The sequence below is a fragment of the Symphalangus syndactylus genome, chromosome 14 (assembly GCF_028878055.3).
Source record: "Symphalangus syndactylus isolate Jambi chromosome 14, NHGRI_mSymSyn1-v2.1_pri, whole genome shotgun sequence".
In the NCBI taxonomy this organism is placed as follows: Eukaryota; Metazoa; Chordata; class Mammalia; order Primates; family Hylobatidae; genus Symphalangus; species Symphalangus syndactylus.
In genome coordinates, this window is record NC_072436.2 from 25,451,594 (window position 1) to 25,466,909 (window position 15,316).

The window sequence follows — 15,316 nt, forward strand, 5'->3', positions numbered from 1 at the left end:
CTTCAAGGCCCCGCCCCGGAGGCCTCCGGTCGCCTGGCTCAGCCCCCGGAGGCTGCCGGCCTCCCGGCCCCACCCCGGCATCCCCTGGCCCTGGCTGACTCGCCACCCCCGACACTGCAGCGCCTGCCGGCCTCGGGGCCCCGCCCTCTGCCTTCGCTCGCGCCGCGCTTCTTCGGTCTCCCCAGGGCCTGTTTCATGGATAGGGTCCCCTTGTCCGCGTGAAAATCTCCTTCCTCCTCAGCTCAGAAACACTCCAAGGTCTCGGCGCCCGATACTGGCCTTCCCTCATCCGAATACCCCTCGTGCCCCTGATGTACTTTTCCATTCCCACTCCCTACTCTGGCAGCCTAGCTTCTAAGCTGAGGAGCTTGGCCTTCGCTCCAGGTGCGGAGACTCGTGGAACGCTTTGATTCGCGCTTAGAAAGATCGCTCTGCTCCTGTGAGGAGGACGGCGTGTAAGGGCTGCAACCAGAGAGACACAGTCAGAAGCTCCGAGGCTACTGCGATGGTCCAGGTGAGAATGGAGGGGCCTAACTAAACCAGCGGCGGGAGGGATGGGAGAATGAACTGAGACACTTAGGAGGTGAATGGAATCGAGCGACTGCACGTGGAGGTGAGGGTGGGAAAGATATCTGAGATGACTCCAGTTTCTGGTTTGGACAATGACTTGGATGGAGGGTTAGGTGGGGGCTGAGCAGAGTCCACGAACAGTTTTTAATTTGCCTGAGTTTAAGGTGCCACAGGACACAGCCTAACAGAGGCCCAGGTTGGAGCCATGGACCATGGAGTCATGAGAATGGAAGGGAAGCTGACGCCATGTGGGATGGGGTAGAACTGTCCGCAAATTCGTCCCGCCTCTGGAGTCTTCAGACCAGTCAAGGCCGAAATTCAACCAAGCCTCTCCTCTCGTTGTTGTTTGTAGCACGTGGTCTGGTGGCATCCTGCAGGATTTACCAGCTTTTTGCCAACATTCTGGCCTATGCAATCAGTACGTCCCTTCAGGGTTGCACTTGGATGGATTGGACCTATAGTTGTTATATATGGATATTGTCTAAATTATTTATGACAGTATTAACTGACTCCTATGTTCTGGCCTTCAGAATTTCTCCTTTGGATCAATTACTAGCCTGTCTTACATTTTCTGCTTCATTCTTTTAAAATGTTTAGAGATGATTTGCTAACTTCTAAGTTTTCTTCATTGCTGTCAATGATGCAATTTAAACTGTCAAAAAATTTTTTTCTCAAGCAGGGTAGTAATGGTGAACCATTCTCTTGCTATTCAGACAGCATGGTTTAGATGAGGCGCACCTATCCCCAGCTCTAGGAATGGAAACAGGACCCAAGTCTGGCTAACCAGAAATTGGTTTAGGGTCGGCCCCATGGTCTGAGCCAGACCAATGAGAATTGGTAGAGGGACTTTTCTGGAACTAAATAAATGGATCCTGGCTGGGCGTGGTGGTTCATGCCTGTAATCCCAGTACTCTGGGAGGCCGAGGCGGGTGGATCATCCGAGGTCAGGAGTTCGGGACCAGCCTGACCAACATGGTGAAACCCCGTCTCTACTAAAAATACAAAATTAGCCGGGCGTGGTGGCGCATGTCTCTAACCCCAGCTACTCAGGAGGCGGAGGCAAGAGAATCGCTTGAACCGGGAAGGCGGCGGTTGCAGAGAGCCAAGACCGCGCCATTGCACTCCAGCCTGGGCGACAGAGCGAAACTCCGTCTCAAAAAAAAAAAAATTGATTTTTTTTTCTTTTGCAACTTCTATTTTAGAATCGGGGGTACATATGCAGGCTTGTTACAGAGGTATATTGCATGGTGCTGAGGTTTGGAGTATGAACGAATCCGTCCTTCAGGTAATGAGCATAATACCCAATAGGTAGTTTCAACCCTTGCCCCCTTCCTCCTTCCCCGCTCTTGTATTCCCCAGTGTCTGTTGTTCCCAGACATTGATCTTTTTCCGCTGTGTTGCTAAGCTGGTAGAAAGGCTGGAGTTGCTGGCAACCATCTTTGCAACCATGCAGGGAGAGCTACCTTGGAAATGAAGCAAGACAAGAAAACAGATAAAAGGAGACAAATGTTTGACTTTGTTTGTACAGCTGGAAACCAGCAATGCTGGAAATGAGCACTGAAGGCAGTTTAATGGGTTTGTCACTTGTAACCAAGTGACCCATGGCAAGCTCACAGATTTGTATTGGCAGAATTCCTCCTTTTATTTAAAGTGGTACTTTTGGCCAGGCAAGGTGGCTCACACCTGTAATCCAAAGACTTTGGGAGGCTGAGGCGTGCTGATCACCCAAAGTCAGAAGTTCGAGAACAGCCTGGCCAATGTGGCGAAACCCCGTCTCTACTAAAAATACAAACCATTAGCTGGTTGCGGCGGCCTTTCTACCAGCTTTTTGTCTCAAAAAAAAAAAGAAAGGTACTTTTGCTTATCTCTAACCTTCCTCTTCCCCATAATTTAACAATTGCCCATACTATCTGTTACTCTGAGCTACTCTCTGCCCCATTCTCCTCTTATCCTCAGTTCCCCCCAGGCTGTCAGAGCCATCTGAAATGAAAACATTTAGGCTGGGAATAGTGGTTCATGTCTGTAATCCCAGCACTTTGGGAGGCTGAGGCGGGCGGATCACCTGAGGTCAGGAGTTCGAGACCACCCTGGCCAACATGGTGAAACCCCATCTCTACTAAAAATACAAAAATTAGCCAGACATGGTGGCACATGCCTCTACTCCCAGCTACTTGGGAGGCTGAGGCAGGAGAATCGCTTGAACCTAGGAGGCAGGGGTTACAGTGAGCAGAGATTGAACCACCGCACTCTAGCCTGGGCGACAGAGTGAGACTTTGTCTAAAAAACATAAATAAAATAAAATGAAATGAAAACATTTACTACTTGAAATCCTTCAGACTCCCCATCACCTACCTACAGGCAAAACTCTCAAGTTTTTTGTATGATTTAACCACTATCTACCTGTCCAACTTAAATCTACCCTTCAGTAATATTATACTTGCACCTCCCTGCATAAACTATGCTACAAGTTTGGTTATGCAGTTGCCCACCTTTTAAGGTTCAAGACTTGTCTTCTCCAAAGAGCCACTTCTGCCTCACAGTAAGCTTAGGGCCCGCAACTTACCTGTAACTTTTGTTGCACTTATGGCCTTTTACAACTATCAATTTATGTATGTGTCTGTTCTCACTGGTTTATAAGCTCTCTGAGGACACAGCCTTGCTTGAGTCATCTGTCAGCAGCCCAATATGGGACAAAAAGTGCATGCATTGTGATTACTGAACAGAACTGATAAAGGCTCAGCAATTTGCGCTCCATAGATCTAAGTTTGAACTTTTCTAGAAAAGGATTTGCAGGACGATCTGACCAATCTTGGGCTTCCAAATTAGTTCCAACAGTTCTAGTATTTTTTTTTTTTTGACAGAAGCAAGTAAGTAAGTTTTACTTTGTGATTAAAACAAAAGTGAAATGCATTTAGTCCCAGGAAATGTCAATCCTTTCTGCATCTTACTTTTTTTTTGCTGTGACCTAGAGATTCTCTTGTTCTCTTCAGTTGTATTGGTCCATGATCACTCATAGCTTTCATACATATATATATATATACATCTGAAACTCAGAAAATTCACTAGGTAGGAACTCTTTGGATGCATCTCCTTTTTTAACCTCATCGGGATGATTTTTCATTGCACCATCATTTTATAGAGCTTCCTAGCACTGTTGAGCATGCCGAATTTTTGCAAATGCAATCCAGAGAAACAGACTTGCTATATACTAGCTATCTGAACTTGTCTGAGCTCATGTGGCATGGTCTAAAGAATACTGAAATATTTCTGGCATACCTCTTAATTGTAATCACTTTCTCCAGGTTGCTTTATGGATTAAATGAGATAATCTACTAAAGGACTCCAGTAAAAAGCTAAAAAGGTAGCTAGCTTTTGAGGTGCTGTGGCAGACTGGCATCTAGTGGCCAGCGATAAAGGTGCAGGCTAGTGTCCACACCTAAGTGGGGACAGTGCAGGCTGTAATGTCCATACCTAGTGGGGACATCAATGGGGTATTTGTCAGAGAAGCTCCATGGCACAGTTTGCACATTGTTTCTGGCAGTGCAGGTTCAAACCCAGAGTCTGGCTCTCCCAAAGATTATCTGAGTTATTCTATTATTTTACAAAGTTTGAAATAGCCATTAGATACCCTTACAAACATCATTTTTGTGACTGATTTTAAGCCTATTGAAAATATCAAAAGAAATCCAAAACTGATCGCTAGTTTACCCATAGCTTATACAAAATTAGTATTAACCAGGCCAGGTGTGGTGGGTCACACCTGTAATCCCAGCACTTTGGGGCCAGGGGCAGGCGGATTGCTTGAGCTCAGGAGTTCAAGACCAGCCTGGGCAACATGGCAAAACTCCATATTTACAAAAAATACAAAAAATTAGCCGGGCATGATGGTGCGTGCTTGTTGTCCCAGCTACTCGGGAGGCTCAGACAGAAGATCACTTGAGCCTGGGAGGCGGAGGTTGCAGTGAGCCAAGACTGTGCCACTGCACTCCAACCTGGGCAACAGAGACCCCAGCTCAAAAAAGTAAAATTAGTGTTAACTTGTACTGTTTAGCCACATGCATTAAGTTTTTAATTTTAACTCTACTATCGCACAACCAGGAATGTACAAGAGATCTGGAGCCTGATTCGCATGGCAGGAAGGAGACCACGTATTTTTGTTTGGGATGGGTTTTAGCCACTATCAGAGACATGGTTTGTTTCTTAGGGGTTCGGTCCTAGTAGTATGATACTTAGTTCATTTAGGAACTTCCTTTTTTAATGGCTAAGAAAACATTTTAGCTACTAAATGATATGCAAAGATAACTTTCCAAATTTAAGCTGTACTCAAAAATCCACAGAATCTGCAAAACTCTCAAGTTTCTATATTTAAATAGAAATGTGTGTTGATATACATACTTTAATCAGTCATTTCTTACTTTCAATATATTTTATTCTGATGAAGTTACAAAAGTAGATACAAAACACTTTTTTTTAAAGTACAGTTAACTGACTTAGAAAAATAGATAAAGCCCCTAAGGATTTTAAAACACAACATAAATTTTTATGTAAAGAACATTTAAAAATATTTTAGATGGTAACCAAAACTAACTTACACAAACTATTTTTGATGTAGAATAGAATGCTGTTCTATAATAAGAAGTCTATAGCACACTGGTAATCCATTTGGATCTACAGAATACTTGTTTGGAATAGAATCTGATAATGAGAGAAAACCCAAATGAATGTCAGTGCAGTTGCTTCAAAAAAATTACTGCTACCACATGTAGTATCATCCCCCAAGGCCTTTTACAGTCTGAAATACCAAAATTGAAAGCAAAAATAGGATGACCAAAGGACTACTATTTTACCTCTTTTCAGAACTCTACAATAGTAGAAACTAAATCCCCTTATGGATCTCAGGGGGAAATAATGTGACTGTTGAAGGTGCTCAGTGTTTGGTGTCCAGGCTGGCATTTTTCATGTGAGGGTTTCATACTGACAGGAGGCAGGCTCCTAAAACAAGGCAGTAGCACCAGCACCACGACTAGGGCTGCTTAACAACAAATTTCTAGGACTTATACTCTTTGGGCCTGATTTGTTAATGCTTATGAGGTAATGATATTATGTTTGAGAAGCTCTACTTCTAGTATAACCTCAATGCTCAGAGAGAAAGCCAACAACACAATCAGGAAACCACAATATTGACAAAACTTAGTATTACCACCAAGATTGTTCCTCTTGCCTTGGCACTACTAAAAAACTTTACCTTTGTTACTAAAGTCATGGTGAATACAGATTTTGCATTTCTCATGTAAGCAGCTATATAAGCTAGGGTTCTACAAGCCTTAGATGAAAGGAAATACTTTGCTGGAAGCCCTGTAAAAATCACTTTATTCACAATCTGAGGAATGAAAGACAAATTTGGCTGTCAATACAAAAACTGTATTACAAGGAAGTTCAGCTGTTTAAAAATCTGCACATCACTGTCCAAGTGTTTTTTGAAGGCCTGAAAATTAAAGCACCATAGGATTAACTGCATAATTTAGCAAGCACTCTCCACCCCATGACCGTCTTCATGTATGCAGAGCAGAGATCAGACACTGAGAGGAGATGGCTCCTGATTAGCAAGGGGGAAGGGAGTGAGTGTTATGGAACAGGCAAACCTTGGGCATGGAGAGATAAAAGTGAGAAGAGTCAAAAAGATTGATTTCTATAGGCTGGGCGCAGTGGCTCATGCCTATAATCCCAGCACTTTGGGAGGCTGAGGCGGGCAGATTGCGAGGTCAGGAGATGGAGACCATCCTGGCTAACACAGTGAAACCCCATCTCTACTAAAAATACAAAAAATTAGCCAGGCGTGACTAAAAATACAAACATTAGCTGGGCATGGTGGCGGGCACCTGTCGTTCCAGCTACTCAGGAGAGGCTGGGGCAGAATGGCGTGAACCCAGGAGGCAGAGCTTGCAGTGAGCCGAGATCCCGCCACTGTACTCCAGCCTGGGCGACAGAGTGAGACTCTGTCTCAAAAAAAAAAAAAAAAAAGATTGATTTTGTCAAACTGTTATCAAAGGTTAACCCTCTAGCCAACTCAGGAAGGCGCCATCCTCTTCCCATTATCTCCCCTTCTCCAATTCTCCTCCTCCCCTTGGCTCCCCAGCCTTGGAGGTAAACACTAATATTTTGGTGCACTGTTGGTTAAGCCAGATTGGCTTGGGAACCTCGTAATGTTTTTATTTTTATTTTAAAAAAGGACAGACTGAGTCTCAAAATACCAAACATCTCTGATTTATGTCCCATTTATAAGCTGCCTTTACTACTGTCCTGACGTGATTGTCTTTCATTTGCTTTGGAGCTTAGTGGTGAAGAGAGGGAACATTTCCATAACTGAAAATAAATGGAGAAAAGTGAAACTCTTTTGTTTGAGAATATTTGAAATACTAGAAATAATGAGGAAAGTACAAGCCTAGCTGAGAAACTAGTTTCATCACTTGTGGACTTAAAAAAGTAAAGCCAACAGGGTTTAAAGTTGAGAGGCAGTTCACATCCTAAGTGACATCTAGAAACCTGCTTTCTTGTTCGCAAATGATCAACATGAACATACAGAATGGCTGACATCTGGACCTTTGGATAAGCTTAAAACATAGATTGTGGAATGTCTAATAGAGGGCTTTTCTCTCTTTTTTTTTTTCATAATGACTGTCCCACACTTTAATTCCTCAATGATATGTGGATGCTAACTAAATCAGATGAAATGTTTTCTTTAAAATTCTGTATATATTTAAGAATTTCTAGGAAATGATTATTTAAAATGGAGTTTCTAAGTAATTATTTTCTTTATAGTTTAGTGGAGTAAGAAAAATAAATTAAGGCCAGGCACGGTGGCTCACGCTTGTAATCCCAGCACTTTGGGAGGCCGAGGCAGGCGGATCACGAGGTCAGGAGATCGAGATCACGGTGAAACCCCGTCTCTACTAAAAATACAAAAAAATTAGCCGGGTGTGGTGGCGGGCACCTGTAGTCCCAGCTACTTGGAGAGGCTGAGAGGCAGGAGAATGGCGTGAACCCGGGAGGCGGAGCTTGCAGTGAGCCGAGATTGCACCACTGCACTCCAGCCTGGGCGACAGAGCGAGACTCTGTCTCAAAAAAAAAAAGAAAAATAAATTTTAAAAAAACCCATCAAATCTAACCTTTATCAAAGCCATCAAGGAGGTTGGTAAAATACTTTGCAAAAATCACAGCTCTGAACCACATAGAATGCTGATGAACTTAAAGCTTTGCCAGTTTGGCAAGTCTTCCAGTATAATACTTGTTGTGCCTCAGTACATTTTAAATAGACAGCTAGAGTTTACTAAATCCTAGGAACCAAATAAAAAATAAATGTTTTCTTCATTAAAGGGGAAGGTTTTTATATCCCAATAGAAATAGAGGAATTTCAAGTTTTGATACAAAAACAATTAAAACAAGATAAAACCCAAGTGGGAGCTCAGTCCATCTTTTGAATATTAACAGAATGAGGATTTTTTTTAAACTTATTTCTCCCATTTTGTTTCCTTTAAACACATACACTAACTCACTCTCTCAAGAATAGGTAGCACACCAAAACTTTATCTGTGTTATAAGATGTGTACACCTTCATGGTTTATTGTGGTTTTCCTTAAGTTTTATCCTTATTAGGATGAAGTTCATGCATTTCTACACTACTCTTAACTAAGGCTCAAGAGACAATAAAAACATAGAAGTAATTTTTTAATAAAAGGAAATAAAATAATCAAGTACTCTGAGTATTTTCCTCCATTCTCTTATCCAGAATTTCAAGGACTCTGAAAAATAATGAAATAATAAAAATAGTGGTTTTGAGATCTAAATTTGTTGTTAATATTTTGGAATCCTTTTCTCAGCCAAAAGCTACTATCTGAATTAAGCTTTTCAGTCTAAAAGCCTGGAAGACCATCCTTAGAAGACATTAAAAAATTACTTCTGATACACACATTCCTAATAATTTAGATAGATATGAAAACAGTCTCAAATAAAGATCAAAAAATGAAGTCCCTGTAAAAATAACTTTGGCTGCTGCCATTCACACGTCATATGATGATTTAAACTGCAATCATGAATTCTGAAAAAATATACATTATCTTATTTATAAAAACACTACCATACAAACTTGAAACTAGAATGTTATCTGAAGTGACACAGATGTTCTAAATCTCAAGGATACTGAAAAATACATTTTTTACTTGTAAAATAAAAGAATAAAACCAATCTGATTGTGTTATTAGGAAATTTGTTCTGGAAACTTATTCATAAATTATTGATGGAAATTCTTAATGTCCATTATGCTGTCACCTAAAACAGATTCAATCATTTTCTTGTAAAGAAATGACTGAGTAAATGAGTAAAAGAATAATAAGTAAATTTATAAGCTACAGGTTAACCATCACATATTACAACCAAGTATGACTGTGATAATAACAGGAGTGGTCACACAGTACTTAAGATTTGGCTGTGTCCTTAAGGTCTTACTCGGAAACTATCACACCAACCTACCTTTGGGATAATTTTATCAGTAGACACAGGCAATGGGTATCTTTTTATCCTGTTTTCTTAAAGTCTGTATCACTAGTCTATAACAGATAGCAATGAGATAGTTCTAGCAATAGATGAAGCAAGAGGGTAACTGTGTTCTAGAAGAAACATTTATCTGTCTTTTGATCCAAGTTTCTCTATTAATTCTTGAAGAGGTGCCAGCTCACGCCTATCAATCAGATTAAACTCCTAAAAAGAGAAGAAAAATAACAATTAAAAATGGATCTAAAACTGAAACTCTGTAAATGTCTTTTGGAGAAGGGATTCCCAACTCTAGTTTTCTGAAGTCCAAAAGAATGATGAAATAACCTCTGTGAACATTTTAAAATAGGCATTTACTCTTTTTCTTTTTTTTCCTTTTTGTACAGATGTGGTCTATGTTGCCCAGGCTGGTACTGAACTTTGGCCTCAAGTGATCTGCCCACCTTGGCATCCCAAATCTCAAAGTGCTAGGATTACAGGGGTAAGCCACCACGTCCGGCCCTCTCTTTTTAAAAATATAGGTATGATACTGTGATGTAAGTATTTGGTCTTCCTGTTTCTTCACACACAGCTCCTAAAACCCTTGTTGGAATCACCAGAGTGCTAAGAGTATCTTGTATGCTAATGAGATGACTGGTGGCTGGAGGCTCCTATAAAGCTTCAGGATGGGAACTGGTCACCCTTCAGCCAGCCCTCTCCCCTTCCCAGATCACAACCTCTGGGGAGGGGGAGGGGAAAGGGCTGGCTGAAGGTTGAGTTGATCATCAATGGCCAATTATTTAATCAATCATGGGCAAGTAGGCTGGGCACGGTGGCTCACGCTTGTAATCCCAGCACTTTGGGAGGCCGAGGCGGGCGGATCACGAGGTCAGGAGATCGAGACCACGGTGAAACCCCGTCTCTACTAAAAATACAAAAAATTAGCCGGGCGTGGTGGTGGGCGCCTGTAGTCTCAGCTACTCGGAGAGGCTGAGGCAGGAGAATGGCGTGAACCTGGGAGGCGGAGCTTGCAGTGAGCCGAGACTGCGCCACTGCACACCAGCCTGGGCGACAGAGCGAGACTCCGTCTCAAAAAAAAAAAAATCATGGGCAAGTAATGAAGCCTCCATAAAAACACAAAAAACAGGGCTCAGGAGAGCTTCCAGATAGCTGAACACGTGGAGGTTTCTGGAGCATGGCATGCCTGGAGAGAGCATAGAAGCCCCTTCTCCTCTGGCCCTACACATCTCTTCCATCTGGCTGTTCATCTGTATCTTTTGTTAACATCTTTCATAATAAACGGGTAGAGATAAGTATTTCCCTGAGTTCTATAAGCTGCTCCAGCAAACTAATCAAATCTAAGGAAGAGGTTGTGGGAACCCTGGTTTACAGTCAGAGGTATAGGTGACAATGTATTACTTTTGATTGATATCCCAAGTGGGGGGCAGTCTTGAGGGACTGAGCTCTCAAACTTGTAGGATCTGATGCTACCTCCAGATAGACATTATCAAAATTGAATCGAATTATAGGACATTCATCTGGTGTCCACTGTAGAAATGATCACTTGCTTGGTGTGTGAGGGACAGTCCCCATGTTTGGTCACAGAAGCGTTCTGTGTGGTGAGAGTATAGTAGGATAAAGGGAGTTTGTTTTTTCCTATATTCTTACAATGGGAGACTTATTAAAGAAGTAACTCTAGGTATCAGTATGATCCTCACTGTGTTAAACATTGAAATCAAAACTGTATACATATTTAAATTTACATTAAAAGTGCCCGAAAAAGTCCGGGCATGGTGGCTCACACCTGTAATCCCAGCACTTTGGGAGGATGAGGTGGATGGATCACTTGAGGTCAGGTGTTCGAGACCAGCCTAGCCAACGTGGTGAAACCCCATTTCTAGTAAAAATATAAAAATTAGCTGGGCGTGGTGGCAGGCGCCTGTAATCCCAGCTACTCAGGAGGCTGAGGCAGGAGAACTGCTTGAACCCAGGATGCAAAGGTTGCAGTTAGCAGAGATCGTGTCACTGCACTCCAGTCTGGGTGACAGAGCAAGACTATTGTCTCCAAAAAAAAAAAAAAAAAAAAAAAAGGCCGGGCGCCGTGGCTCACGCTTGTAATCCCAGCACTTTGGGAGGCCGAGGCAGGCAGATCACGAGGTCAGGAGATCGAGACCACGGTGATACCCCGTCTCTACTAAAAATACAAAAAAAAATTAGCCGGGAGTGGTGGCGGGCGCCTGTAGTCCCAGCTACTCGGAGAGGCTGAGGCAGGAGAATGGCATGAACCCGGGAGGCGGAGCTTGCAGTGAGCAAAAAAGAAACTATCTGAAAACTACAAACTGAATTTTTGATAAAGGGCCAGTAGACCTTTTATGCACCAATCTGAGAAGGAAGATCAGGAAGAGCATGGTACAGTACACAAAACTATAATACACAGTATCTACTATAAAGCTACCAGGTTTTTTCATCATAAAATATCTAGACAGACATGTATATGTAATTCAATATGCAAAATATAAGTATCTCTAAAGTTAGGCTAAAGGCGTACCAATTCTTTGATATCTTTTTCAAACAATGTGAACTATTTTGATTTTTTTAAAGTTCCAATTCTGGCTGGGTGCTGTGGCCCAGGCCTGTAATTTCAGCACTCTGGGAGGCTGAGGTGGGTGGATCACCTGAGGTCAGGAGTTCGAGACCAGCCTGGCCAACATGAGAAACCCCGTCTCTACTAAAAATACAAAAATTTGTTGGGGGTGGTGGTGGGCACCCGTAATCACAGCTATTCAGGAGGCCGAGGCAGGAGAATCACCTGAACCCAGGAGGCGGAGGTTGCAGTGAGCCAAGATCACGCCACTGCACTCTAGCCTGGGCCACAGTGTGAGACTCTGTCTCAAAAAAAAAAAAAAAAAAGTTCCAGTTCTGACTAAGGGTCCACAAAGCAACAGGCCATAACCCTGAATGGATAATCCTAACCACAGACCTAGGGAGGCCAGAGGCAGAAAGCCCAAATGGGGGTGATACCTTTTTATACTGCTGCACACATCAATAAAATAAATAATGTGGAAAAGAGAACAAAACAGAAAAGAGAAGCTTGCCTGTAATTGGCTCTACATCTGTAACTAAGACACACTGCTCTTTGTTGAAGTTCCCAATCCAAGTAAGTCAAAGTCACAGGACACAGAAATCGACATGGATCAACTTACCTGAACAAAGAAAATAAAGTGCTTAAAGGAGGTGTTGAGGTGGGCCTCCTCTTGCAGCTGCATCACAGAATCAAAGTGCTGGTGATAAATATGGGCATAAACCCTGAACAGACGCTTTAGAATAGTCTTTGCCACAGACATAAAGTTTTTGGGAAATGGGACACCTGCAATTAAATACACATATGAAACAATTAGTCTGTTACCTAATTTAACAGTAGAAAGTTGTTTGTGACAGGGTCTCACTTTGTCACTCAGGCAGTGGTGCAATCTCAGCTCACTGCAGCCTCAGCCTCCTGGGCTCAAGTGATCCTCCCACCTTGACCCCCCAAATAACCTGAACTACAGGTACACGCCACCACGCCCAGCTAATTTTTTGTATTTTTTGTAGAGATGCGGTTTCGCCATGTTGCCTAGGCTGGTCTTGAACTCCTGAGCTCAAGCAATCTGCCCACCTCAACCTCTCGAAGTGCTACGATTACAGGCATGCCCAGCCTAACAGCAGAAAGTTTACACACTGCCATGAGCACCTGCAACATATAAACACACACATTCATAAATACACACAAACCTACCACTGTATATATTTTTTAAAGCCAAGGAAATGAAAACCCAAACCCAAATCCTCACAAAGTACCACACTTTTTTCTGACTGCCTCAGGCACAGGTATCAAATTATGTAAGATGCTGCTGAATCAAAGTTCAAAAATCCTGTAGTTCTAGTTTTCTTTTCTTTTTTTCTTTTTTTTTTTTTTCCAGAGACTGAGTCTAACTCTGTCACCCAGGCTGGAGTTCAGTAGCATGATCATGGTTCATTGTAACCTCCACCTCCCAGGCTCGAGCAATCTGCCCACCTCAGCCTCCAAAGTAGCTGGGACTACAGGCGTGCACTACTACGCCTGGCTGATTTTTGTATTTTTAGTAGAGATGGGTTTTTGCCATGTTGGCCAGCCTGGTCTCGAATTCCTGGCCTCAAGTGATCTGCCTGCCTTGGCCTCCCAAAGTACTGGGATTTAGTTCTTTAATATTAGAGAGTTTCTTTCTGAAATTAAATGCAACAAGAATAAGTATTTTGATTATAAATATTTTTACTTTGTAATTTGTAACTCTAAAGAAATTACACTGGCTCGGTGTGGTGGCTCGTGCCTGTAATCCAGCACGTTGAGAGGCCATAGTGGACAGACTGCCTGAGCTCATGAGTTCAAGATAAGCCTGAGCAACAAGGTAAAACCTCATCCCTTAGGAAAAAAAAGAAGAAATTACATACATACGCACTCTCTCAATGAGGACTGGAAACTCTCCTAAGCAAAATAAAAAGGCAGTCGGGCGCAGTGGCTCATGCCTGTAATCCCAGCACTTTGGGAGGCCGAGGCGGGAGGATCATGAGGTCAGGAGATCGAGACCATCCTGGCTAACACGGTGAAACCCCGTCTCTACTAAAAATACAAAAAATTAGCCAGGCGTGGTGGTGGCGCCTGTAGTCCCAGCTACTCGGGAGGCTGAGGCAGGAGAATGGCAGAATGGTGTGAACCCGGGAGGTGGAGCTTGCAGTGAGCTGAGATCGTGCCACTGCACTCCAGCCTGGGCAACAGAACGAGACTCTGCCTCAAAAAAAAAAAAAAAAAAAAAAAAAAGCAGATTTCTGGCCAGGTGCAGTGGCTCATGCCTGTAATCTCAAGCTCTTTGGGAGACTGAAGCAGAAAGGTTGCTTGGGCCTAGAAGTTTGAGACCAGCCTGGGCAACATAGTGAGACCTCATGTCTACAAAAAATTAAAAAATTAGCTGGGCGTGGTGGCACATACGCCTGTGGTCTCAGCTACGCAAGTGGCTGATGTAGGAAGACTACTTGCACCTGGGAGGTCAAGGCTACAGTGAGCTGTAACTGCACCACTGCACTCTAGCCTGGGCAACAGGGTGAGACTCTGTCTCAAAATAAAAAGTAGATTTCAAAATCAAACATCTTTTTTATCAGAATGTATAAATGGGCATCTTTCTAATAAAAGGATATTACTAATTTGCATATATTAGTAAAAAATTAATGATAAACAGTTCTGTCTGAGACTAAATAACTGGCAAAAGTAAGATGCAGATAATAGCCTAATGGCAGGGGAGTGGGAGTGAGAGGTGGTGGATCAGAATGAATGATTTAAGAACAAGAAAGTGAGAAAAAAGCCAGGCGTGGTGGCTCATGCCTGTAATTCCAGCACTTTGGGAGGTCAAAGTGGGTGAATCACTTGAGGTCAGGAGTTTGAGACCAGCCTGGCCAACATGGTGAAACCCTGTCTCTACCAAAAACTACAAAAACTAGCCAGGTGTGGTGGTGGGCGCCTGTAGTCCCAGCTACTCGGAGGCTGATGCACGAGAATCACTTCAACCCAGGAAGTGGAGGTTGCAGTGAGCCGAGACTGTCCCACTGCCCTCCAGCGTGGATGACAGAGTGAGACCCTGTCTCCAAAGAAAAAAAAAAGAGAGAAAGAGGATAAATCAAAAGAATTATTTACCTTCCATAAGCAGAGACTTTAATGAGTAAAGAAATAAGTAATTTGTTTAAATCTAAACACTTTCCAAGCTGAATTTAACAGATATATTCAAGCACAGTCAATATAAAATAAAGATATGTGAGAAAGGAAATAAAAGGTTTAATAGCAGAATGGAAAAACTGACAAACAACAAACAGACCAAATGTAACAACTTGGAAAAAAATTGTTGTCCTGAAAAGCCTCTATAAGACTGCAAAAAGGAATTCAAAAATATGTTGCTCATAAAATACTCTTAAGTTGAAAATGACAAGGATTTATTTCATCCATGAACACTGATGCCAAACTCTTAATCAAAATATTAACAAATACTCTTCCAGCAGAATATTTTTATTAAAAAATGGAGAAAACCTTATGGTCACAGGCAACAGATACTGGAAAAGTATTTGATAAACTCTACAGCTATTCCTCGTTAAGAAAAATTTTTGTAACATAAATGGTAGATATTTTTCATTAATATAATTTTTTTAAAATCCATACACC

The 15,316-nt window shown here is 42.4% G+C and overlaps 1 protein-coding gene and 1 long non-coding RNA gene across 7 annotated transcripts in view; one reads left to right on the top strand and one right to left on the bottom strand.

The window, feature by feature from the left end:
- The first annotated feature begins 11 nt into the window (after positions 1-11).
- Positions 12-11,156, top strand: LOC134732429 (uncharacterized). 2 transcript variants are annotated; one of them, XR_010115588.1, is made up of 4 exons: positions 12-514; positions 735-1,855; positions 9,504-9,598; positions 9,689-11,156. It is a non-coding gene; the product is annotated as an uncharacterized lncRNA (long non-coding RNA). The 2 variants fall into 2 exon arrangements; XR_010115587.1 differs by lacking the exons at positions 9,504-9,598; positions 9,689-11,156 and having other exon boundaries at positions 735-6,786.
- Positions 4,978-15,316, bottom strand: part of MOB1A (MOB kinase activator 1A) — a 26,452-nt gene continuing 16,113 nt past the window's right edge. For 3 of the 5 annotated variants that reach the window (XM_055240972.2, XM_055240973.2, XM_055240971.2), the window contains exons 5-6: positions 12,300-12,463; positions 4,978-9,324 (exon numbers count right to left, since the gene is read on the bottom strand). In XM_055240972.2, coding sequence (XP_055096947.1) covers positions 9,247-9,324; positions 12,300-12,463 — 242 coding nt within the window. In that variant the 3' untranslated portion in view covers positions 4,978-9,246. The other 2 variants (XR_010115583.1, XR_010115582.1) reach the window with 2 other exon arrangements.